This window comes from Symphalangus syndactylus, chromosome 1 (genome assembly GCF_028878055.3).
Source record: "Symphalangus syndactylus isolate Jambi chromosome 1, NHGRI_mSymSyn1-v2.1_pri, whole genome shotgun sequence".
Taxonomy (NCBI): Eukaryota; Metazoa; Chordata; class Mammalia; order Primates; family Hylobatidae; genus Symphalangus; species Symphalangus syndactylus.
In genome coordinates this window covers 100006829-100031611 of record NC_072423.2, presented here as the reverse complement: position 1 = coordinate 100031611, position 24783 = coordinate 100006829, and the positions used below count along the sequence as shown (strand labels likewise).

Sequence of the window (24783 nt, the reverse complement as noted above, 5' to 3'; positions counted from 1 at the left end):
TTCTCCCTTTTGGAAAGGGAATGTTTACCCAATGCCTCTACCATCATTGTATCTTTCTTTCTTTCTTTCTTTCTTTCTTTCTTTCTTTCTTTCTTTCTTTCTCTCTCTCTCTCTCTCTCTCTCTCTTTCTTTCTTCTTTCTTTCTTTCTTTCTTTCTTTCTTTCTTTCTTTCTTTCTTTCTTTCTTTCTTTCCTTCTTTCTTTCTTTTTTTTTTTTTTTCAGATGAAGATTCGCTCTTCTCACCCAGGCTGGAGGGCAGTGGCACAATCTCTGTTCACTGCAACCTCTGCCACCTGGGTTCAAGTGATTCTCCTGCCTCAGCCACTCGAGTAGCTAGGATTACAGGCATGCACAACCACGCCTGGCTAATTTTGTATTTTTAGTAGAGACGGGGTTTCTCCATGTTGGCCAGGATGGACTCAAATACTGGACTCAGGGAATTCACATGCCTTGGCCTCCCAAAGTTCTGGGATTACAGGCGTGAACCACCGCGCCCTGCCCCTCATTGTATCTTGGAAGTAAATACCATGTTATGATTTTTACAGGTTTGTAAGTGGAAGGAACTTGGACTTGAAACTTTGGACTTGATGTTGGAATGAGTCAAGAATTTGGGGAACTGTTGGGGAGAGAGGATTGTATTTTACCATGTGAGGAGGACATGAGATTTGAGGGGTCAGGGGGATAATGATATAGTTGGGATGTCCCCTCCAAATCTCTTGTCGAAATGTAATCCCCAGTGTTGAAGGAGAGGCCTGCGGGGAGGTGTTTGGGTCATGGGGGTGGATCCCTCATGGCTGGCTTAGCGCCATCCCCTTGGTGATGAGTGTGTTCACTCAGATCTGGTTGTTCACAAGTGTGTGGCCCCTCCTCACTCCTTGCTCCCAGTCTCACCATGTGTCGTGCCTGCTCCTGCTTTGCCTTCTGCCATGAAGAAAAGCTCCCTGAGGGCCTTCCCAGAAGCTGAGCATAGGTGGATGCCATGCTTGTGCAGCCTGCAGAACCATGAGCCAATCTAACCTCTTTCCTTTATAAATTACCCAGCCTCAAGTATTTCTTTAGAGCAATGCAAAAAATGGTCTAATACACCCGGAAAGCTGAGACTGGCATGAGTAAAATATAAAGACTGTGGATAACTTTTGAAATCTAAAAATGTAAAATTAATATTGGGGGAGTCAATACAGGAAAGATGAGAGCACGTGGGCAGAGGCTGTTGCCCATTGGTCACATGTGGTCAGCAGAGAGCAGGTGACCAGCATCCTGGAGCTTTGCAGGAAGAACCAGACAGCCTGGAGCTGAGGTTTTAGTTGCAGGAGCCAAAACAAATGGGGAAAAAGACAAATTTAGCACACACAGAAAGTAGATGCTCAACTGAGCCAGGAGGAAGTCGCTAGCAAAAAGGAAAAAAACAGAGCTCTGGAAAAATAATGTGAACAGTCACAAGAAAGGGACCCTGTGTCCTGCCTGACATCTGGACAGGTATATAAAGGGCCCCGGCTCAGGGAGCTCCACACCTGCACCTCCCTGTCACCTGCTCCTCTACCTACTCCACCCTCAATCCACCAGAACCATGGGCTGCTGTGGCTGCTCTGGAGGCTGTGGCTCTGGCTGTGGGGACTGTGGCTCTGGCTGTGGGGGCTGTGGCTCCAGCTGCTGTGTGCCTGTCTGCTGCTGCAAGCCCGTGTGCTGCTGTGTGCCAGCCTGTTCCTGCTCCAGCTGTGGCTCCTGTGGGGGCTCCAAGGGGGCCTGTGGCTCTTGTGGGGGCTCCAAGGGGGGCTGTGGCTCCTGTGGGGGCTCCAAGGGGGGCTGTGGCTCCTGTGGGGGCTCCAAGGGGGGCTGTGGTTCTTGTGGGGGCTCCAAGGGGGCCTGTGGTTCTTGTGGCTGCTCCCAGTGCAGTTGTTGTAAGCCCTGCTGCTGCTCCTCAGGCTGTGGATCCTGCTGCCAGTCCAGCTGCTGCAAACCCTGCTGCTGCCAGTCCAGCTGCTGCAAGCCCTGCTGCTGTCAGTCCAGCTGCTGTGTCCCCGTGTGCTGCCAGTGTAAGATCTGAGGCTCTGAACCCAGACCTTCAGGTTTCGCCTGTTTGGTGAAAGCATTTGTTCTGATTTCCCTGAATCAATTCATCCCACGCATCCTCTCCGAGGCACCTGCCCCTTCTCCAGCTCATCATCCACGCGCTCACCTCCTTCCATGGCTCGGCTCTCCTCTCGGCCCTGCCTTCAGCTTCCTTACTCCAGAAACGTGTGTTTCCTTGATGCAGGAGGTGTTCTTGCCTGGACGCCACGGTGTTCCCTGCACTTGGGTGTGGACCATCTTCTTCTTCCTGGGCTGACTGAGATGCTAGGTCTGACCCCACAAGGCCAGGCTGATGTTCCTGAGTGATCACTAAGAACCAGTTTCTCAAGCACCACTGGGATTCTGGGTCCTCCTGGGCTGCTGCCTGTTCTCCTGTGACCCACCTGTGACCAAGAAGGTCTCCTTCCTTCCTGTTGTCTCCATCTATTTTTTTTTAAAAAACAAAATAATGAATGAATTTCCTTGCAATAAAGCCTCTCATGTTTGTAAACCAACTGTACAGTTGGTGCAATTCTGTCCAACCCCTTTCCTGTGCGGTGACTGATTCTGTGTTCTGATCTGTCAGCTAAGCTGGGAAATGCCTGCCAGCAGGCCTGGTGCATTCAAAAAGAACCACGAAGTTCACTTCTGCCCTCCACGCGGCCTCAAATATCTTCACTCTCTCTGCTCGCAGGAGAAGAGGGCTCAGCCCGGGGAGGATTTGGCATTCAATGCCCCCGCTAGAGGCGCTGAGGGGCAGGCAGGCCCTCAGTACTGACCACCAGCCAAGCAGGGCTTTGCACAAGACCCCTGGCTTCCAGCTTCCCATTCTCCTCTGGGGCCTTGGAAGGACCCAGGCAGGGCAAGGTCGGGGGAGGGAGGAGTGAAGCACCGCTGAGCTCCAGTGCCTCTGATTCAAACACTCAATTAGCCTTTTACAATTATGAGGTCAATGGGCTTTCCATAACTAAAGGTAACCAGGAAGTTATAGAGTGGCCCAAAGTGTCCTTGGAGCTCAGTCTCCCGGCAGGAAAGGGGAGTTCCTGGGAAGTGACACATTTGAGGAACCTGAGCCAAATCCATCTGTTTCATGGTGACGCGCCACCACACTGAGCCTGTTCTCTGATCAGTGACACAGGCAAGGCTTTAGAAATCACACACGGGGGAGGAGGGGACAAGAGTGATCTGAGGACGATCTCCAGCCAAGGGAACCCGGAGGGAAAAGGTGGAGGGAAGACAGCACACAGGGAGCGCTGGTGAGAAATGAGCTCCCACGGAACACCCACAGATCTAAGCGACTGCTGATAATGCCAGGGAGGAGCAGAGTGGGAATTTCCAAGACAAATTTCTGAGATAAAAGAGATGCAATGTAAGAAAAAAATGAAATAATCTGGAAATAAAGGCTTAGATTATTTCAACCACATTTAGGAGAGGGAATAAAAGTGTGTCAAAGGTGCATCTTGCTAGGGGACATGGCTATTGACAGTTTCACAATGCTAACAGGAAATGCTGCTTAAGATAGTTTACTCAAAAATGCAAACTGGGAAACTCCAGAAGGTGGCAGCAGACATGAATGCAGAGTTCATTACATCTGGGCCCCGTACATTCCCGCAGCCCACAGGACACCGAGCAACTAGGTAACAAAACCGAAAATGCATGCTGGAGACTTACAACAAAACCAGGTAAGCCGGGCATAGTGGTGCAAACCTGCAGCCCCAGCTACTCAGGAGGCTAAGGCGGGAGGATGGTTTGAGCCTGGGAGTTTGAGGCTGCAGTGACTTTTGATCATGCCCCTGAACTCCTGGGCAACATAACATGAGACTTTGTCTCAATAAACCAAAAAAACAAAAACACCAAACAAAAAACGAACAACAACAAGTGAACCTCAAAACACAAGCCTGTCAGGACAAGTTTCCAAGAGCCACAGTCCCCCAGAATATCAGTGTCTGTGTAGGAGAAAGCAAAGAAACATCTAACAGAGCCGAAAACAGGGGAACCTCAAAAGAGCCAACAGGTGCGTGCTGGAAAAGCACAGCATGAATTTTGAATTCGGCTCCTGAAATGGGGAAGGTTTTCCTCCCTCTAGTGGAGAGCGGGTGCAAGGGCCCTCGGTAAGTCCCTACAGGCGATGGAAGAAAGCTAGGAAGCCTGCCATGAAACAGATCACAGTGGTAGCCTACTGTTTCCAAAGGAGCTAACAAGCAATGAAAGGAAATGATACCAGATACAAAAGAGGCTGCATGTGGTGGCTCATGCCTGTCATCCCTGCAATTTGGGAGGCCAAGGCAGGAGGATCACTTGAGGCCAAGAGATCAAACCCAGCCTGGACAATAAAGAGAGATCTTATCGCTACAAAACAAACAAACAAAAAAAAAAAAAAACGTAAGTACCGGGTCATGGTGACATGCACCTGTATTCTGTTTATTCAGGAGGATTATTTGAGACCAGGAGGTGGAGGCTGCAGTGACTTCTGACTGTGCCACTGCACTTCATACTGGGCAACAGTCTCAGTGCAGTTGCTGCAAACTCTGCTGCTGCTCCTCCGGCTGTGGGTCAACCTGCTCCCAGTCCAGCTGCTGCAAGCCCTGCTGCTCCCAGTCCAGCTGCTGTGTCCCCATTTGCTGTCAGTACAAGATCTGATCTTTAACACACAGCCATATTGGCTCTCATCCACATGCTCTAGGCAGAGATCAATGTATCAGCGTAACGCCGTGAATCACAGCCCTGGGGTGACTGTTTTCTGGAATGTTGGAGCAGCAGTGTTTGGAATAGGAAGAGCCTTCACAGGCCCCGTGCGGGGCACAGCCCCTCACCACTCTCGTCTCACCATGGGCAGCTGTCATGGTGGATGAGACCGCTCCTGCTTCCTCTCCTGCACCACCTCTCTCTACCCTGATGTTCTAGACCCTCTCCTCCCAGGCATGGTCCCAAGGAAAGCTCCTGGTGCCATTTGTCTATTGGGCTCTGCAAATTCTGAGCCTTGACTTTGTGATTTCTTTGAATAAGTTATCACTTCCCCTCACAAGTCCTGTTTTCAGTGTGGCCCTTTTCCTGCCGTGTCTTTTGAATGAGCCTTTCAACCTCCCTCCTGGCCCTAAAGCACCCCCTTTCTTTGTGCTTCCTGATCACATCAGGCTGTTGGGTGATCCACTCCTTCACGCAGCACAGTTTGCTAAGCACCACTGCATGCACCAGGAGCGCAAGAAGAACACAGCACGGCGCCTGGCCTTAGGGTTCTTGGACTGCAGGAGGGGAGCCCCTATGATAGGATGCAGAGGTAACTGAGGTTGTCCACAGCCAGGTGGCGAGAAGGCCGAGTGGGGCAGATGTGAGTAGGTCTGACACGCAGCCATGACAGGGAAGAGACCAGCCAACTCTAAAAATAGTTTTGGGAGTAGAATTTCAGGCACAGTGACTGCTTGGATGGACGAAGGGCTGGGGAGAGGCATAGAGAGAAAGGAGGAGGGAAGAGGGGCCCCCTTGTTCCTGAGCTAGTGCAGAGTCCTCCAGGACCCTCTTCTTTTTGTGTCCTGCCCACCCTGTGACCTGGCCAGCTGCATGTTTTCCCAGCAGGCTTGAAGCCAAGCCGTGCTGTGAACATTCCCAAGCCCTGAACGCTGAGAAAGGTGTTCACGCTGATGCCCAAAACAGTGAAATCTCAAACACGTGGCTAACTGGAGAAGGTACCTGGACCCTGAGCTAAATCCCTCACAACTCCACGGCCTGGGCCCTCGCTGCAGACACGCCTGGGTGTCCCCCTTCTCTCAGTTGTGGCTGTGGCTTGGACCTACCTACATCTGCCCCCTCTGGCGTTGTGGCCTTGGCTGGCGTCCTCTGCAAAAGATGAAGGGAGGGGAAGGGACACAGCTCTCGTGAGGTCCCCTGACAAATGCTCTTGACTGACCCCCTCTCTGGAGGGGCTGGAGATGCCCCTGCAGTGGCTTCCCTGCCACAGCTTTTGGGGTGACTCCAGCCACAGGACTGGCCAGACAGAACAGTAAGGGAATTCAAAAGAGACCCACCTTATTGGTCACATAATTTTGCATAAATCCCACAGGATAATATTAGCATTGGTTTAAGTGGTTCACTGATTGTTTTAAAGGGATTTGTATTTTAAAGTCTTAATAGAACAAGCAGGGAAAATCCATGCTACCCCTTGATTCTGCCAAAAAACCACCTGCTTCTTGGAAGAGGCCAGAACCCGTTCAGAGCCGCCGTTTACCAATCAGAGGAGAGAGGCTCACTCAGCAGAGATGCGTGTCTCCTCTTCAAGTGGTGAGAGTCTGAAGCCCTCGGACACCAGAGAGGTGTGTGGGAGGGTGTATGGGGGGTTGTGTTTGAATGTGTGTTTGTGAGTGTAAGTGTGTGGTGACAGAATGCGTGTATGAGTATGTGTATGACTGTGTGAGTGTGAGAGTGTGTGCAAATATGCATGAGGATTTGCATGAGTGTGTGAGTGCACATGAGTGTATGAGCAGGTGCATAAGTGTCAGCGTGTGAGTGTGTGAGATTGTGTGTATGAGTGTGTGGGTGCATGTGAGTCTATGAGTTGGTGTAGGGGTGTGTGAGTGTGTGAGATTGTGTGTATGAGTGTGTGGGTGCATGTGAGTGTACAAGTCAGTGTAGACATCTGTCGGTGTGTGTGTATGTGAGTGAGTGTGAGTGTGAGAATGTGTGAGTGTGTGAATGCATGTGAGTGTACGAGTCGGTGTAGGAGTGTGTCAGTGTGTGAGTGTGAGAATGTGTGTATGAGCGTGTGAGTCCATGTGAGTGTACGAGTCAGTGTAGGGGTGTGTGAGTGTGAGTGTGAGTGTGAGAGTGTGCATATGCGCTTGCAGAGAGCGGCTCCCATCGCCAGCCCCCGTGACTGGAACCCCCTGCGGTCATCACTGGAAGTCCTGAGCACAGCTGCCCGCCCTCCAGGCTCTGATGATCCGGCTGAGGCCTGCGGGTCCTCCATGAAGAGCGGCAGCCTGAAGCCCAGACCCCTGCAGACCCAAGGCTGTCTGGGGACGGGCCGGTGCACCGTGTCCTCCTGTCCAGGGCCGGGCGCAGCGAACATGCTCATTAACCACAGATGCCCCTCATCCCCCGCCTGGGCCTGGAGCACGGGCACGTGCGCGTGGACTTTTCAGGAGCAGGATTCACGCTTCTATCACCACGTTCTGGAATGGGTCTCCCACGCATGTTGACCTGGGCCTCACGTACTGCAGCTTCCACGCCGGAAAGAAAATTCCCGGTTCTGCAGGGTGACCAAGACATGTGAGGAGGACAGGCCAGAGATGGAGGAGCGGGGCAAACTAGGGGTATCGTTCACCCAAATTTGTCTGCAGCCCCGTCCAGAGGGTTTTCCTGCTCTGACCCCACCCTGCCCCTCATGCAGACGGAGGGGCGCAGGCGGCCGGCAGGGCGGGGAGAGTGCATCAGCCGTCAGAGAAGCCATGGGGGGCTGGGGGCCGGGACCGCGGCGCTGACTGTCCTGATTAATAGGAAAAGAGAAAGGCACAGAGCGGACCCGATTCTCAACTCAGAACACAAGTGGGGAACAGGAGCTTCTCGGGTCTAGGGCCTCACGGGACATCCCTGCCCCTCCTCTCAATTTTGCTGTGAACCTAAAACCGCTCTGAAAAATAAAGTCCATTAAAAAACGAGCATGGGCTCATGCGGAGGGGACCATCCAGCCCTCAGCTGCTCACTGTGGCTACGAACGCACCCCGAGTCCTCAGAGTGGGCTTTGGCAGCAACGCCACACCCTGGCCTCATCCTGAGCTCAAAGCTCACTCAAATAACCCAGGTCTTTAAAAAAAAATGAGCCACTGTTAAACCAGGCCACCCATTCGGCGTTTTTGTGGTTTCTTTTTTTTTGAAATGGAGTCTCGCTCTGTCGCCCAGGCTGGAGTGCAGTGGCGCGATCTCGGCTCACCGCAAGCTGCATCTCCCGGGTTCACGCCATTCTCCTGCCTCAGCCTCCTGAGTAGCTGGGACTACAGGCGCCCGCTACCACACAAGGCTAAGACGGGTTTCAGCATGTTAGCCAGGATGGTCTCGTGATCAGCCTGCCTCGGCTTCCCAATGTGCTGGGATTACAGGTGTGAGCCACCGTGCCTGGCCTTTTTTTCTTTTTTTTAACATAAAAACAGGGTTTGGTATATATGTTCTTGTCAAATATTTTCTTTACAATTCTGTAAAAACAATGGATTTGCATGTGGACATGGGATATAAGAATTTGATGCTTTAGAATGATGAGGTTCTGGGCAATTTTTCCTTATTTTCATAATTATTTTATTTATGGCTGCCAAGATGTTACTGTGTAAGAAATAAAAACTGGTAGGGGGAAAAAGTGAAACAAAAACTCCCAAACAGCCAAAATGAGAGCACCCTGGGGTGTTGGCATCATTTCCTATGGGCAGCCACAGCTGGGGGTCATGCCGATGCCTGACTGTGGGGGCTGCAGAGTGAGGGCAGCAATGAAAATGCACAGCCCTGCAATTAGGAGCTAGTAATAAGGTAAGAACATGATGTCAAGGAGCAGGCATTTGCTGAAACTCTTGGGATGAAATCATCTGGGTAGACACAAGAGCCAAAAACTTGGAATCCCCAAATTTCCCTGAACTTAGAGCAGCCTGTCCTGGCCCTCCCTAGTCACCCCCTCACCCGCAGCTAAGATGGTCCCATCTCCCTTAGAAAGACCCCTTCCAACGACATCAGCTGAAGCAGTCACCACTCAAGGACCCACCACCATCCCCCAACCCACAGGAGAGGTGGCCCCCAGAACAGCACAGGTGGAAGCGGGTGAGCCTGTGTGGGAAGGAGACAGCTACACATAGTGCATGTACAGGGTGCCGCCCGTCTCATCGTCCAGAGCAGGGGAAGTTGGAACAGGAAAGGATGAGAAATGAGAGAAAGTCAAGTCAAGCATGTCTATTCGGGTGCCCTCACCAGGGTTTGGGTTTTAAAGTGCTGGTCCGAACATGGGGACTGGCATTCACAGTCGGCTAGGTTGGCAACCAGGCCTGAACTGTACAAAATCATACATCAGTGATGAGTCCCTTTTCACGGGCTTATTAGCCATTTGTGCCTCTTCTTTGGAAAATGCCTACCTAAACCCTCTGCTAAGTTTTTAATAGGATTGTGTGTTTGAGTGCTAAGAATTCTTTATGTCTGGATGCAAGTTCATTATCAAATATACAATTCAGAAGTAGTTTCTCCTAGTCTGTTGATGTCTTTTCATTTTCTTGATAGTGCTCTTAGAAGCATAAGAACTATGCCGGGCACGGTGGCTCACACCTGTAATCCCAGCACTCTGGGAGGCAGAGATGAGCAGATCATGAGGTCAGGAGATCGAGACCATCCTGGCTAACACGGTGAAACCCCGTCTCTACAAAAAATACAAAAAAATTAGCCAGGCGGGGTGGTGGGCACCTGTAGTCCCAGCTACTCGGGAGGCTGAGGGAGGAGAATGGCGTGAACCCGGGAGGCAGAGCTTGCAGTGAGCCAAGATTGAGCCACTGAACTCCAGCCTGGGCAACAAAGCAAGACTCTGTCTCAAGAAAAAAAAAAAAAAAAAAAAAGAAGCATAAAAACTATTAGTTTTGACATAGTTAGTTAATCTAGTTTTTCCTTTTTCTCCTTATGCTTTTGGTGTCATTCTCTAAGAGCCATTGCATACTCCAAGGTCATAAAGACTTAATCTGTTTTTATTTGAACAGTCCTCTAGTTTTGGCTTTTACAAGTTGGCCATTGAGCTATTTTTTTCTGTTTTTGTTTTGTTCGTTTGTTTGGTATATGGTAAGAGGTAAAGGTCCAAATTCATTCTATTGCATGTGGACATCCAGTTATCTCAGTGGCATTTTTTGTTGAAAAGTTTCCTTTTTTCCCATGGAATTGTTTCCTACTCTTGTTGAAAATCCATAGACCACAACTGTAAGGCTTCATCTCAAGGGTCACAAATCTACTCCATTAATGCATCTTTCTATTTTTAGACAACCACCATGCTGCCTTGATTACTGTTTTCTTTGTAACCCATTTAGAAATTGGAAAACATGAGTCCCCAACTTTGTTTCTCTTTTTCAAGATTGTTTTTGCTATTTAGGGTCCCTTGAATGTTTACATGAATTTTAGAATCAGCTTGTCAATTTCTGCAGAAAAGACACCTGGAATGTAATTGCATTGAATTGGTAGATCAAGTCTTTTAGAGTGTTTCAATCTTCACAATATTAGGTTTTCCAATACATGAACATGGTATTTTTCCCCCATTTACTTTGGTCCTCTTTAACTTCTTCTGATGATGACTTGTAGGGTTAAGTGTCCACGTCTTGCACGTTTTGGTTGCTTGTATTACTAGGAATTTTATTCTTTTTGATAGAATTATTCCCTTACATCCTGTTTCCATTGCTCATTGGTGGTTGTAGAAACACAGCTGACTTCTGTGTATAGGACTTGTGCCCTGAACTCTTGTTGAGCTCATTTATTGGGCATAATAGTTGTGTGTGTGTATGTGTGTGTGTTTGTGTATGTGTGTGTCCCTTAGGATTTTCTATATACAACATGTGGTTTTCTGAAAGTAGAGATACTTTTGCTTAGTTTTTTTCCTGCCTGGATGCCTTTTATTTTGTTTTCCTGTCATATTACTCTGGCTGTAGCTTCAGTGAAATGTTGTATAGAAGTGGTGAGTGTGGACGTTCTTTTCTTGTTCCTGATCTCAGGGGGAAATATCCATGTTTTCACCGTTAAGTATGGTGTTCACTGTGGGTAGATGCCTGAGAAAACTCCTTTCTGTTCCTCCCTGTGCCAGACCACAGCTGGGAAGCCTGTGAGTGGTTGGTGAACACTTGGATTCCTCCTCACTCTGAGCCTAGAGGTGGAGGGTACGCCTCAGTCTGTGCTCAGCTACACCATCTTGCGTCCCTGAAGCAGCACAGTTTCCAGTGTTGTCCCCCAGAGCATCTCAGGTACACAGCTCATTCTAGACTACTTCCCCCTCTCCCAGATTGACCCCCACTCTGGGGCCTGGCTGAGCGTAGAAATCACCCATTATACCCCTTCCTAGGCACCGAGGGCAAAGATCTCCTTCTCCCCCAACATATCCTCCCATGGGGAAGAAGCAGGAGTCCACAATTCCAACCAAAACAGACTGAATCCCACTGAGACGCAGCTGGGACTCCCTGTGTACTAATGAGAGATACTCACTCATTCACTCATTCATTACTCATCTTCATTCATTCATACATACTGCTAGTGATTCCTTCATTAATCAGTTCAGCAACTGTTTCTGGAATGGGAGCTGGGCCTGGTACACAGTTATAGCAGTGGGAGCAATAAGCTATCAGGGAGGAGGGGAAGGACGTGTGGCCAGTTTGCCAATGAGACAGGGGCTGGAAGAAAAGAGTCAGTGAGACCAAGGCTGAGGGGTGGAGAATTTATTTAGTGCTGCACCCAGATGCATTTTGGATTTCCGTAGACACATGTGATCATTTGGGTTGCAGGACATCCATCTGCAAGTGCCATGGAGCTCCTGGCAGGCAAAGGAAAGAAAGGTTTGCTATCTCGCATGGAATTTTTAAGAAGGGGAATTCCAGGCTATTCCTTGGCATGAGGGCCGCCTCCAGTGTAGTCTGGCTCAGAGGTATGGAGGCATGTGGGAAGGAGGGGCAAAGGTGCCTGGGTGTTGGGATATCCTTATAGGGAACGGGCAGGGAGTGGTTCATTCCATTTCCTCGGGGGCTGGAAAAAGAGGCCCTGAGCCAAGGGAGTCATTGTCCAAATCCGGAAGAAGATGTGCTTCATGGGTAGTCACTTGTTGGGAAGCACAGATCTTCAGTAGCACCTGAGGTTTCCCACTAGAGCCTCAGATCTTGCACTGGCAGCACACAGGGACACAGCAGCTAGACTGGGAGCAGCAGGGCTTACAACAGCAGGACTGGCAGCAGGATGACCCAGAGCCTGAGGATGAGCAGCAGGGCTTACAGCAGCTGGACTGGCAACAGGATGACCCAGAGCCTGAGGATGAGCAGCAGGGCTTACAGCAGCTGGACTGGCAGCAGCCACAAGAACCATAGCCTCCCTTAGAGCCACCACAGGAGCCACAGCTACTGCCTCCCTTGGAGGCCCCACAAGAGCCACAGCCCCCTTTGGATCCCCCACAGGAGCCACAGCTGGAGCAGGAATAGGCTGGCACGCAGCAGTATAAGGGCCTGCAGCAGCAGACAGGCACACAGCAGCTGGAGCCACAGCTCCCACAGCCAGAGCCACAGCCCCCACAGCCGGAGCCACAGCCCCCACAGCTGGAGCCACAGCCCCTACAGCCGGAGCCACAGCCCCTACAGCCGGAGCCACAGCCCCTATAGCCGGAGCCACAGCCTCCAGAGCAGCCACAGCAGCCCATGGTTCTGGTGGATTGAGGGTGGGGTAGGTAGAGGAGCAGGTGAGAGGGAGGTGCAGGTGTGGAGCCCCCTGAGCCTGGGCTCTTTATATACCTTTCTAGGGGTCAGGTGGGTCACAGGGGCCCTTCCTGGTTCCTCCTAAAGTTCTTACCCCAGGAAACTTGTGTGTCATTTAAAATAACAAAAATACTCTGTTGCCTCATGACACCCTTCCTCCTCCTACTTGGTTTGCCTTTCTAAACCCTCACGGTCCAAGTCCTTCCCTCTGAGGACCCCCAGGAATGAGTGGAGCCTGGTCTGTTTCCACCCCGCCCTCCAACCCCAGCCTTCTGCCCCTCTTTTCTCTTCCCCTTGGGGCATTGCTCTCAACGCCCATGCTCCCCAGGGCTCAGTCCCCACCAGGTGATGGGGCGCTGAGTTCCCTTTTCTCTCCTTCACTTTTCTGCCACTGCTTCCTGCAAGGCTGATGTTTCTCAATGCTCTCTAAAGGCCTGGAATGCCTGGGCTCCTCCCAGCTCTCCTTCCTGTCTGGCTTTCCTGGTTGAGCGACTGGATGCCTTGTGGGGAGGTCCTCAGCTCTCCTGCCCTGCTCATTTCCAGAGGGTACCTGGCTCTGTACCCGGCAAGAGCCTCACGACCTCCCGGGTCTCAGATCCACTGTCCTCCCTGCCGGGGCATTAGGGAGTTCCTGCCCAAACCCTCCAAAGAGAGCCGTGGGAGGAGGTGGCGGGTGGTCGTGGTCCTGGACTCTGGGAATCTGGGATTCCTATCTGACGCACCAGCCCTCGGCCATGGCTTCACATTTCCGCCGACGTCCAGCTGGCCTCTCCCTGCCCCGGTGCAGTCTGTGCCTCCCCATCCCACAGGCCTCGCAGCAGCCGGGGCCTCTTCTCTCCCAGGAAGGGCTCAGCACTCCCCAGAGCTCAGTTCCTTGGAGTATCTCTGTGTCCTCGCCTCCGGTGGGCTGCAAAACTATCTGTGCCCTTGTGGATGCTTTTGGGTTTATCTGGCCCATTTTAATTGATATGATGAGAGCAATGGTCTCTGGTGACTTTCTATGTTTGAGTCAGAGCAGAATCTCCATTGTCTCACACACACACGCGTGCACACACACTCACATAGACACGCACAGGCACAGACACACATTCACAAAGACCCACACATGCACAGACACTCACTCACACAAACTGGAAATTGTATTACAGAAGAGAAAAAGGACGCACTATCGTGAAGGAAGCCATGATGCTCAAATTCGAGATGTGTCGTGAACACAGCAGGTCACCAACCTGCCACAGACACAGAGTGTGGGGGCTCCAAGGGGGGCTGTGGCTCCTATGGGGGCTCCAAGGGGCGCTGTGACTCCTGTGGTGGCTCTAATGGGGGCTGTGGTCCTTGTGACTGCTCCCAGTGCAGTTGCTGTAAGCCCTGTTGCTGCTCCCCAGGTTGTGGGTTATGCGGCTGTGAGTTCAGCTGCTGCAAGCCCTGCTGCTCCCAGTCCAGCTGCTGAGTCCCCAGAGGGAAAAAGAAGCCAGAACAGTCAGGGAGCTGACAGGCAGACTGGAGCCTGGGGTAGCTGGGCTCTCCAGAACGGCAGGAGGGGCAGAGACACTGTCCAGCAGCCTCCTGCCCCCAGACCTGGTGGAGAACAAGACCTTGACCATGCTGAATTTCACTCCTGAACCAGAAGAGCCCAGAGTGTATGCATGGATAGAAACACTGAGACAAAAAAACCATTGAAAACACTCGTTAAGGCGAATCCTTCTGGAACAGCGATAGAAGGCTGGGGTCTGAGGGCAGAGGCAGGAACAGAGGAGGCTCCACTCATTCCTCAGGGTCCTGAGAGGGGAGGACTTGAGCCCAGAGGGTGTAGAGAAGAAAACAATGCAGGAGGAGGAAGTGTGTCACAAGGCAACTCAATATTTTTATTTCAAATGACACGCAAATTCCCTAAGGAGAGAACATCAGTAAGAACCAGGAAGGGACCATGTGCACCCCATGACCCCTAGACAGATATATAGAAAGCCCAGGCTCAGGGGGCTCCACATCTGCACCTCTCTCTCACCTCCTCCTCTACCTGCTCCACCCTCAACCCATCAAAACCATGGGCTGCTGTGGCTGCTCCGGAGGCTGTAGCTCTAGCTGTGGGGGCTGTGGCTCCAGCTCTGGGGGCTGTGGCTCGGGCTGTGGGGGCTGTGGCTCTAGCTGCTGTTTGCCCGTCTCTAGCTGCTGCAAGCCTGTGTGCTGCTGTGTGCCAGCCTGTTCCTGCTCCAGCTGTGGGTCCTGTGGGGGCTCTAAAGGGGTCTGTGGGTCCTGTGGGGGCTCTAAAGGGGGCTGTGGGTCCTGTGGGGGCTCTAAAGGGGGCTGTGGGTCCTGTGGGGGCTCTAAAGGAGGCTGTGGGTCCTGTGGGGGCTCCAAGGGGGGCTGTGGCTCTTGTGGTGGCTCCAAGGGAGGCTGTGGCTGTGGCTCTTATGGTGGCTCTAAGGGGGGCTGTGGTTCTTGCGGCTGCTCCCAGTGCAGTTGCTGCAAGCCCTGCTGCTCCTCCTCAGGCTGTGGGTCATCCTGCTGCCAGTCCAGCTTCTGCAATCTCTGCTGCTCCTCAGGCTGCGGGTCATCCAGTTGCCAATCCAGCTGCTGTAAGCCCTGTTGCTGCCAGTCCACATGCTGTAAACCCTGGTGCTGCTCTTCGGGCTGTGGGTCATCCTGCTGCCAGTCCAGCTGCTGTAAGCCCTGCTGCTCATCCTCAGGCTGTGGGTCACCCTGCTGCCAGTCCAGCTGCTATAAGCCCTGCTGCTCATCCTCAGGCTGTGGGTCATCCTGCTGCCAGTCCAGCTGCTGCAAGCCATGCTGCTCCCAGTCCAGCCGCTGTGTCCCCGTGTGCTGCCAGTGCAAGATCTGAGGCTCTACTGGGAAATCTCAGGTAGCTCCTGAAGTTCTGTGCTTCCCAACAAGTGACTACCCCTCAAGCACATCCTGTTCTGCACCAGAACAATGAGTCCCCTGGCTCAGGGCTTCTTTTTCCAGCCCTTGAGGAAGTGGAATGAACCACTCCCTGCCCATTCCCTGTAAGGATATCGCATGCCCTGGGTACTTTTGCTCTCCTTCCCACATGCCCCCATATGTCTCAGCCAGACTGCATCGGGGGGTGGCCCTTATGCCAAGGAGGTGCCTACAATTCCCCTTCTTGACAATTCCATGGGAGACAGCAAACTTTCATTTCCTGTGTCTGCCAGGAGCTCCATGGCATTTGCAGATGGAGGTCCTGCAGCCCAAATAATCATGTGTATCTATGGAAATCCAAAATGCATCTGGGTGCAGCACTAAATAAATTCTCCACCCCTTAGCCTTAGTCTCACTGACTGTTTTCTTCCAGCTCCTGTCTCATTGGCAAACTGGCCAAATGTCCTTCCCCTCCCTCCCTGGTACTTTATTGCTCCTACTGCTGTAACTATGTGCCAGGCCCAGCTCCCATTCCAGAAACAGTTGTTGAACTGATTAATGAAGGAATCAATAGCAGTGTGTATGAATGAATGAAGTCGAGTGAATGAATGAGTGAATGAGTGAGGATCACTGATTAGTACACAGCGAGCCCCAGCTGCGTCTCAGTGGGATTCAGTCTGTCTTGGTTGGAATTTGGACTCCTACTTCTTCCCCATGGGAGGATATGTTTGGGGGAGAGGGAGATCTTTGCCCTCAGTGCCTAAGAAGGGTATAATGGGTGGTGTCTGTGCCCATCTAGGCCCCAGAGTGGGGGTCAATCTGGGAGAGGGGGAAGCGAGTCTAGAATGAGCCGCATCCCTGAGATGCTCTGTAGGACAACACCGGAAACTGTGCTGCTTCAGGGACCCAAGACAGTGTGGCCGAGCATAGGCTCAGGTGTTCCCTCCACCTCTGGGCACAGAGTGATGAAGAACCAAGTGTTCTGCAACCACTCACAGGATTCACAGCTTTGGTTTGGCACAGGGAGGAACAGAAGGGACTTTTCTGAGTCTCATAAAGGGCATCAACCCACAGTGAACACTTTATGTAACTGTGAAAACCTGGATGTTTCCCCTAAGATCAGGAACAAGAAAAGGATGTCCACACCCACCACTTCTATGCAACATTTCACTGAAGCTATAGCCAGAGTAATATGACAAGAAAATGAAAAAAAAAGGCACCCAGGCTGGGAAAAAAGCAAAAGTATCTCTATTTACAGAAAATCTCATCTTGTATGTAGAAAATCCTAGAGGACACACACACACACACACACACACACATACACACATACACACACAACTATTATGCTCAATAAATGAGCTGAACAGAGTGCAGAGCACAACTCCTATACACAAAAGTCAGCTGTGTTTCTACAACCAGTAATGAACAATCCAAACACCATGAAAAGGAACAATTCTATCAAAAAGAATAAAATTCCTAGGAATACAAGCAACCAAAAAGTGCAAGACTTGGACACTTAACACCACAAGACATCCTTGGAAGAAGTTAAAGAGGACCAAAGTAAACGGGGGAAAAATCCCATGTTCATGTATTGGAAGACCTAATATTGTGAAAATTGAAACACTCTAAAAAAATTGATCTACCAATTCAATGCAATTACATCTCAGGTTTCTTTTCTGCAGAATTTGATGAGCTGATTCTAAAATTTATGTAAACATTCAAGGAACCCTAAATAGCTAAAACAATCCTGAAAAAGAAAAACAAAGTTGGGGACTCATGTTTTCCAATTTCTAAATGGACTACAAAGCAAACAGTAATCAAGGCAGCATGGTGCTTGTCTAGGGATGGAAAGATGCATTAATGGGTTAGATTCGAGGCTCTTGAGATAAAGCCTCCCATTTGTTTTTTGTTTTTTTTTTTTTTGAGACGGAGTCTCGCTCTGTCGCCCAGGCTGGAGTGCAGTGGCGCAATCTCGGCTCACTGCAAGCTCCGCCTCCCAGGTTCACGCCATTCTCCTGCCTCAGCCTCTCCGAGTATCTGGGACTACAGGCGCCCGCCACCACTCCCGACTAATTTTTTGTATTTTTAGTAGAGACGGGGTTTCACCATGGTCTCGATCTCCTGACCTCGTGATCCGCCCGCCTCGGCCTCCCAAAGTGCTAGGATTACAAGCGTGAGCCACCGCGCCCGGCTGGCCTCCCATTTGTGGTCTATGGATATTCAACAAGAGTACAAAACAATTCCATGGGAAAAAAGGAACCTTTTCAACAACCAATGTCACTGAGACAACTGGATATCCACATGCAAAAGAATGAATTTGGACCTTTACCTCTTACCATATACCAAACAAACGAACAAGACAAAAACAAAAAAATAGCTCAATGACCTAATTGTAAAAGCCAAAACTAGAGGACTGTTAGAAGAAAAGCAGATTAAGTCTTTATGACCTTGGATTATGCAATGGCTCTTAGAGAATGACACCAAAAGGACAAGGATAAAAAGGAAAAACTAGATTAACTAACTACATAAAAATTAATAGTTTTTATGCTTCTAAGGGCACTATCAAGAAAATGAAGAGACACCAACAGAATGGGAGAAACTACTTTCGAATCGTATATTTGATAATGAACTTGCATCCAGCCATAAAGAATTCTTAGCACTCAAACACACAATCCTATTAAAAACTTAGCAGAGGGTTTAGATAGGCATTTTCTGAAGAAGAGACACAAATGGCTAATAAGCACGTGAAAAGGGGCTCATCACTGATGTATGATTTTGCCTGTAACTTCTATTTCCCAAGACAAGAAACCAATTTGTAACCCAACCACCTTGTGATGATCTCAGGACTTCTGGAGGCTGTGTCCTTGGTCATGGTCATATTTGGCTCAGAATAAACCTCCACAGATATTTGACAGAGTCTGCCTTTTTTCATCCACAGGTCGTTAACTTGAGATTTGCCTTCTTTTTAAATGTGTGTGTTTGTAGTTATAAACTTCTGCCTCAGCACTGCTTGTGCTGCATCTGTAAGTTTTGGTATGTTGTTTTCACTTTCATTTGTCTCTAGGTATTTCTCTTGTGACTTCTTTGCCTCATTGGTTAAGAGTGTGCTGTTTAATTTCCACATGATTGTGGATTTTCCGTTTTTCCTTCTCCTATGGATTTCTAGTTTTATTCCATTGTGCTTGGAGAATGTAATTTCAACATTTAAAATGTGTTGAAATTTGTTTTGTGGCCTGACATATGGTCTATCCTGGAGAAAGTTCCATGTGCACCTGAGAGAAAGGTATATTCTACTGCTGTTGGGGGGAGTCATCTGTATATGTCTTTTAGGTCTAGTTTCACTATAGTGCTGTTCAAGTCTTTTATTTCCTTATTTGTCTTCTGTCTGTAGCTCTGTACATATATATGAAAAATATCCAGAAATCATTTTTCTTTGTAGTCACCATTGTAATCACATAAGATGTAATAAAGTAATGACATTCTTTTTCAAACTCAGAGCCATTTAACTTCAACCATACACAAAACCATATTACTACATAGCTGCACCGTCTCTACTTCATGTTATTGATGTCACAAAATACATATTTATTTACATGTTATATATCCATGGAGTGGCTTTACACTTAATTTTTGTTTCTCATTTAAATTTCATACATTAGAAGTGAATTTATGTACCAGAATTACATTAATACACATTGCTATATTTTTCTATGTATTTACCTTTATTGGAGGAAGTTATATTTTTATATTACTGTCTAGTATTCTTTGTTTCACATTGAAGGACTCCCTTTAGCATTTCTTGAAGAGCAGCTCAAGTAGTAACGAACTTCCTCACCTTTTATCTACTGAGGAAAACTTAATTTCTGCTTCATTTTTGATGGACAGTTTTCTGATGGATAGCTTGTTTTTCTGTCAGCATTTCGAATATATCATCCTACTCCCTTCTGGCCTGCAAGGTTTCTGCTGAGACATCTGCAGACAGCTGCCTGAAAGCTCCCTTGTGTGTGATGAGTTGTTTTTCCCTTGCTGCTTTATAGATTCTTTTTCTTAGAATTCTGGCACTCTAATTCTACTGTGAGTCAGTGTGGGTCTCTTTAGATTTATTCTGGTTGAAGTTCTGTGGGCTTCTTGAATGTGTATGTCCATGTTTTCTCTAATATGTTGGGAAGTCTTTGGTTATTGTTTTTTCCAAAAAGCTCTCTTCCCCTTTTCTCACTCTTCTGCTTGTTGGAATCCCATAATGTGTATGTTGTTCCACTTCCTAGCCTCCCATAAGTCCCTTGGGCTCTCTTCACTTTCCTTCATTCTTTTTAAATGTTGGCTGCTCTGACTTGATGATTTTAAATGGCCTGTCTTTCAGTTTGCTGCACCCTTCTGCCTCATCAAGTCTGCTGTTGAACTTCTCTAGTACATTTTTCAGTTTGGTTATTGTATTTCATAGCTCCAGAATTTATGTTTGGTTCTTGTTGATAGTTTCTGTGTCTTTGTTGTTATTCTCATTATGTTCATGCATTGTTTTCCTGATTGCGTCTAGTTGTTCATCTGTGTTTGCTCATTGATCATCTTCTGACTGTTACTTTGAATTTTTTTCAGGCAACTCATAGATCTGCATGTCTTTAAGGTTGGTTTCTGGAGGTTTTTTTTGTTCCTTTAATAGGGTCTGGTTTTCCTGTTCCTTTTGGTTTGTTTTTGTTTTTGTATGCCTTGTGATTTTTGTTATTGATGTTATTGTTGAGACTTGAGTGAAAAAAAAACCCAAACACCTCTCCCTATCTTTCTGTACTGGCTTCATGCAGAGGAAGCCCTTCACCAGTCAGCCCAGCTAGAGACTCCAAGACCTGTGAAGCTTTTTCTGAGTATGTGTCTTCTTTGGGCTTGTGTGTGTGTGCTTTTTAGTTATCTCAAATTCCCTAAGCAGTTTTCCCATGCTTCTTCTCACCCATAATCTTGCTGCCTCTGGCACCTGCCTGTGGAGCTGGGCTTTAATATGCCGTGGTGGTTGTATCTTTTTTCAGTAGCTTCCAAGCAAGGCCACCAGCCTATCAGTGCTTAGAGTCAGGTGAGACACATACCAGTTCCTCAGGCAGACCCCGGGGTGCCAGTACACTGGATGCTCAGCTGACTGTTTTGTTCCTGTCTTGAGGCAGGGTCTCCAAATCCCTGTCAGCATAGCACCAGGTGGGATGGGGGAGGGGAAAGGATGGACATGCAAAATTCCACAAGCTTTCTCACCCCTTTCCGTAGAGTATGGTTTTCGGTGGTCTTGATGCTGTAGCTTCTCAGCTGGCATCTCACAATGGTATTCTGCTGTGTATATTGTTGATAATTTGGTGACTCTGTGGGAGAATGAGGGCCTGGAGTTTCCTCGTCTGCCATTTTGCTGGCACCTTTCTGTGAGGTTTTAAAAATTTATTCCAAACAATGCTTCAAGTATTAATGAGATTTGTCTTTTCATGTATATACATAATTTTTTTACCATGTAGCATGTAGAGATTTTCTCTTTTTAACATATTCACTAGTCTTTTCTTTTGTGGGCTGCTGGGTTTTGTGTCATGCGAAGAAAAAACTAGTTAACTGCAATATTATTTAAAAATTTCTGGCCGGGCGCGGTGGCTCACGCTTGTAATCCCAGCACTTGGGAGGCCGAGGCAGGCGGATCACGAGGTCAGGAGATTGAGACCACGGTGAAACCCCGTCTCTACCAAAAAAATACAAAAAATTAGCCAGGCGTGGTGGCGGACGCCTGTAGTCCCAGCTACTTGGAGAGGCTGAGGCAGGAGAATGGCGTGAACCCGGGAGGCGAAGCTTGCAGTGAGCGGAGATTGTGCCACTGCACTCCAGCCTGGGTGACAGACCGAGACTCCGTCTCAAAAAAAAAAAAAAAAAAAAAATTTCTCTTTTGTTTTCAGTTATTTTATATTTTTATTTTTTGATTAAGTCTTTATTCTGCTTGTAACACAGTTTTATAATAAGGGTAGGGTATGGATCTAATTTTAATCTTATTAGATCTTATATAATTGTTTTAACCTCATTTAGCTGATAACTGTTTTTCTTAACAAATTTAAATCCTGTCATTAGCGTGTGAAAATTCTCCTATTTGGTTTTCTGCCTGGTGTTTCTATTCTTTTGCATTTATCTGTTGGATCGTCATGTGATTGTGTGAAGGTGGTTGAATTATCATAATTGTAAAAGACGTTTTTATATTTGGACCCCTTTCACTTTAGGATCTTCCTGGCTGTTTACTTATGCTTTTTTGCTTATTCGTCTGGGTTCTTTTTCTGTATAGACAGGGTCTTCCTCTGTTGTCCAGGCTGTAGCGCAGTGGCAGGATCCTAGCTCACTGTAACCTCAAACTCCTGGGATCGAGCGATCCTCCCAAGTTGCTGGGACTACAGGTGCACGCTACCAGGCCCTCAAATATTTAAGAATTTCTTTTGTAGAGATGAGGTCTCACCATGTTTCCTTTGCTGGTCTTGAACTCCTGGCTTCAAGCAAATCTCCCACCTCAGCTCCCAAAGCCCTGGGGTTACAGGAGTGAGCCACTGTGCATACCTATCCTGCTTATTTTCTCGTATGAATGTTTTAATTAGTATTATCTAGGTTTTAAAATCTTATAACATTTTTGTTTGGATCCCATTAAATGTATAAATTGATTTAGAAATAATTGACTATTATAGTAATATTAAAAATCCTATCAAATAAACATTTTCTATGCACTTATTTGCCACATTTTTTTCTGTCAGCATTTTAAAGTTCTCTCCACATAGATGTTCAAAGACATTTTTGTTAAAACTTTTACTGAAGTAGAATTTCATGGAGAAAATACACATAAGATAACAGATTGATGAAGTTTTGCAAACTCAGCCACATATCAGCAGCACCCAGATTTAGAAAAAGACAACGCCAGACTCCTGAGCTGTCTCTGAGTCCCCTTCCATTCTCTCCTCCCAAGGAGCCCATCCCGACCCTGCGGCATCCAGAAGGTGGTCTTCTTCATGCTTCAGGTAGGAGTTGAACAGGTGCACTTTTGTCTGTCTTCTTTCATTCAATAACATGTTTGTGAGATTCTCATTGCCACGTAGTATTTTACTCAGTGAATTTACCATAGTGACTTTTTTTCCTACTATTAATGGGCTTTTGTGCAGTTTCTACTTTTTAGTATTAGAAGTGCTGCTTCTCCATATAGATTTTTTAAACTGTTTCTTATGAAGTTCGTGGTCAAGGGGTTTTGTGTGTTTGTTGTGTGTGGAAAGAGATTACTGATTTTACATATTAATTATGTACCCAGCCCCCTCACTGAATTCACTTACTTTTGGCATATTTTTCATTTGACTTTTTGTGTTTTTCTTTCTAGGTGTCCAATGGAACCATCAGAAATAATGATAATTTGGCCTTATCTTTCTAGTTGTTGTACATTCTTTTTCATTCTCTTTCTTAACTGTATTGAATAATGTCACCAAAGCAAGGAAAATAACAGCAACACCTGTGAAATTTTAGTGAATATTGTCAAATTTACCTTCAGAAAAGGAGATTTCACCCACTCCTACCCCCACTACTTGCACCCCATGTGGGATTTCCCATTGGAGTGTGTGCAGAAAGCATCGTGGAGACAGAGTCTGGATCAGAAACGAGTCTATTTGGAGCTGGCAGCAGGCCCAGTGTAGGGCTGGCAGTGAGACCAGCACAGGCAATGTCCAGGGAAGGCCCTGGGACTGAGCCAGGTGATGGGGGGAGGGTCTATGCAGCTCCTGGGGCTGGGCCAGGTGATGGGAAGGGAGGGGCGTGCAGCTCTTGAGGCTGGGCCTAGGCTCAGATCTGCAGTCTGTGGCTCAGATATGAGGCACTAATCACTTTCAAGGCACCCTGGATCTGCTGGAGCCACATGAGGTCTGTGGTCAGCCCTCAGATCCTGCACTGGCAGCACATGGGGACTCAGCACCTGGACTGGGAGCAGCAGGAGGGCTTGCAGCAGCTGGACTGGCAGCATCTGGGGACACAGCAGCTGGACTGGCAGTAGGTGGACTGGGAGCAGCAGGGCTTGCAGCAGCTGGACTGGCAGCAGGATGACCCATAGCCTGAGGAGGAGCAGCAGGGCTTCCAGCAATAGTACGGGGAGCAGCCGCAAGAACCATAGCCACCCTTGGAGCCCCCACAGGAGCCACAGCCCCCCTTGGAGACTCTATAAGAGCCACAGCCCCGTTTGGAACCTCCATAGGTGCCATAGCCACAGCCTCCCTTGGAGCCCCCACAAGAGCCACAGCCTCGCTTGGAGCCCCCACAGGAGCCACAGCTGGTGCAGGAACAGGCTAGCACACAGCAGCACATGGGCTTACAGCAGCAGACGGGCACACAGCAGCTGGAGCCACAGCCTCCATAGCCAGAGCCACAGCCCTCACAGCAGGAGCCACAGCCCTCACAGCTGGAGCCACAGCCCTCACAGCCAGAGCCACAGCCCCCGGAACAGCCACAGCAGCCCATGCTTCTGGTGGATTGAGGGTGGAGCAGATAGAGGAGCTGGTTGAGTGGGAGGAGCAGGTGTGGAGCTCCCTGACCCTGGGCCTTTTATAATTCTGCCCAGGGTCAGGTGTGAGGCTGGGCTCATGGCCACTTCCTGGTTCCCGCCGGGCCATTCCTCTGGAGCCATGGCTCATTTGTGTCTCTAGAGTCCATGGGCTCCTGTTGGTTTCTCCCAACATAGACTGTCCCAGGCTTCTACATTTGGCTTTTTCTCCATCTTGTTCACTTCCTATATAAACAAATACCGCCAAGACGCAGGGTGTCTCTTGTCAGCTCTTGGAACTGCCATCTTTGGTCACGTGCATTTGGTGGATCAAGGTATCTTTCCCGGCTTCTCTGTATTTTCTGTGCCAAAAACTTTCTCATTTTTAAATTCTTAGTGTTTTAATATTAAAAATGAGGTCTTAATTTAAATGAAAGTAGACAATTAGGGAAGACAACAAATTACCCATAATACTGATCTCTAGAGTGTTAACATTTTGGTTGTCACCATGTAATTTGTATAGACGGGCGTCTCACAACCTCTGTGTCTATTGCCCAAGGCCATCATGGTCCTCTGCCTGCTGAGGCACATGTTCTTCACTGGCCACATAGTAATGAGCTGCCATCCTGTGCACAGGAGCTGCGTTTCCGACTCAAGTCCATGTGTGAATCCTCTGGGCTTTGGGGGTTCCCCATGCCCTGGTGGAGCAGCCCCTGCCCCTCCCTCAGAGCATTTCTCCAGCCCCTTCCCCACCACCTGCCATTCCCACAGGTTGTGCCAAGAAAAACTTTAGGGCAGCCAAGCGCTTCCTTTCTTCTTGGCATTAGCTGGAGGTCTCCATGACTGCTAATGGTTGGGGGCATGGTAGGGAGAATTCATTATTTCTTCTAGCACTGTTCTCTTTAAGAAATTATA

General features: G+C 48.7%; 1 protein-coding gene and 3 pseudogenes across 1 annotated transcript; 2 read left to right on the top strand and 2 right to left on the bottom strand.

Moving 5' to 3' along the window:
- Positions 1-1364: 1364 nt before the first annotated feature.
- Positions 1365-2150, bottom strand: LOC129490652 (uncharacterized). The gene has a single exon (XM_063638946.1). The coding sequence runs from the start codon at positions 2088-2090 to the stop codon at positions 1365-1367; it is 726 nt and encodes a 241-aa protein (XP_063495016.1). The 5' UTR covers positions 2091-2150.
- Positions 2151-8417: 6267 nt separating this feature from the next.
- On the top strand, positions 8418-12573 carry LOC129488824 (CLK4-associating serine/arginine rich protein-like; annotated as a pseudogene).
- Positions 12574-14328: 1755 nt separating this feature from the next.
- Positions 14329-20744, bottom strand: LOC129488815 (uncharacterized; annotated as a pseudogene).
- Positions 20745-22933: 2189 nt separating this feature from the next.
- On the top strand, positions 22934-23936 carry LOC129488804 (CLK4-associating serine/arginine rich protein-like; annotated as a pseudogene).
- Positions 23937-24783: the final 847 nt, after the last annotated feature.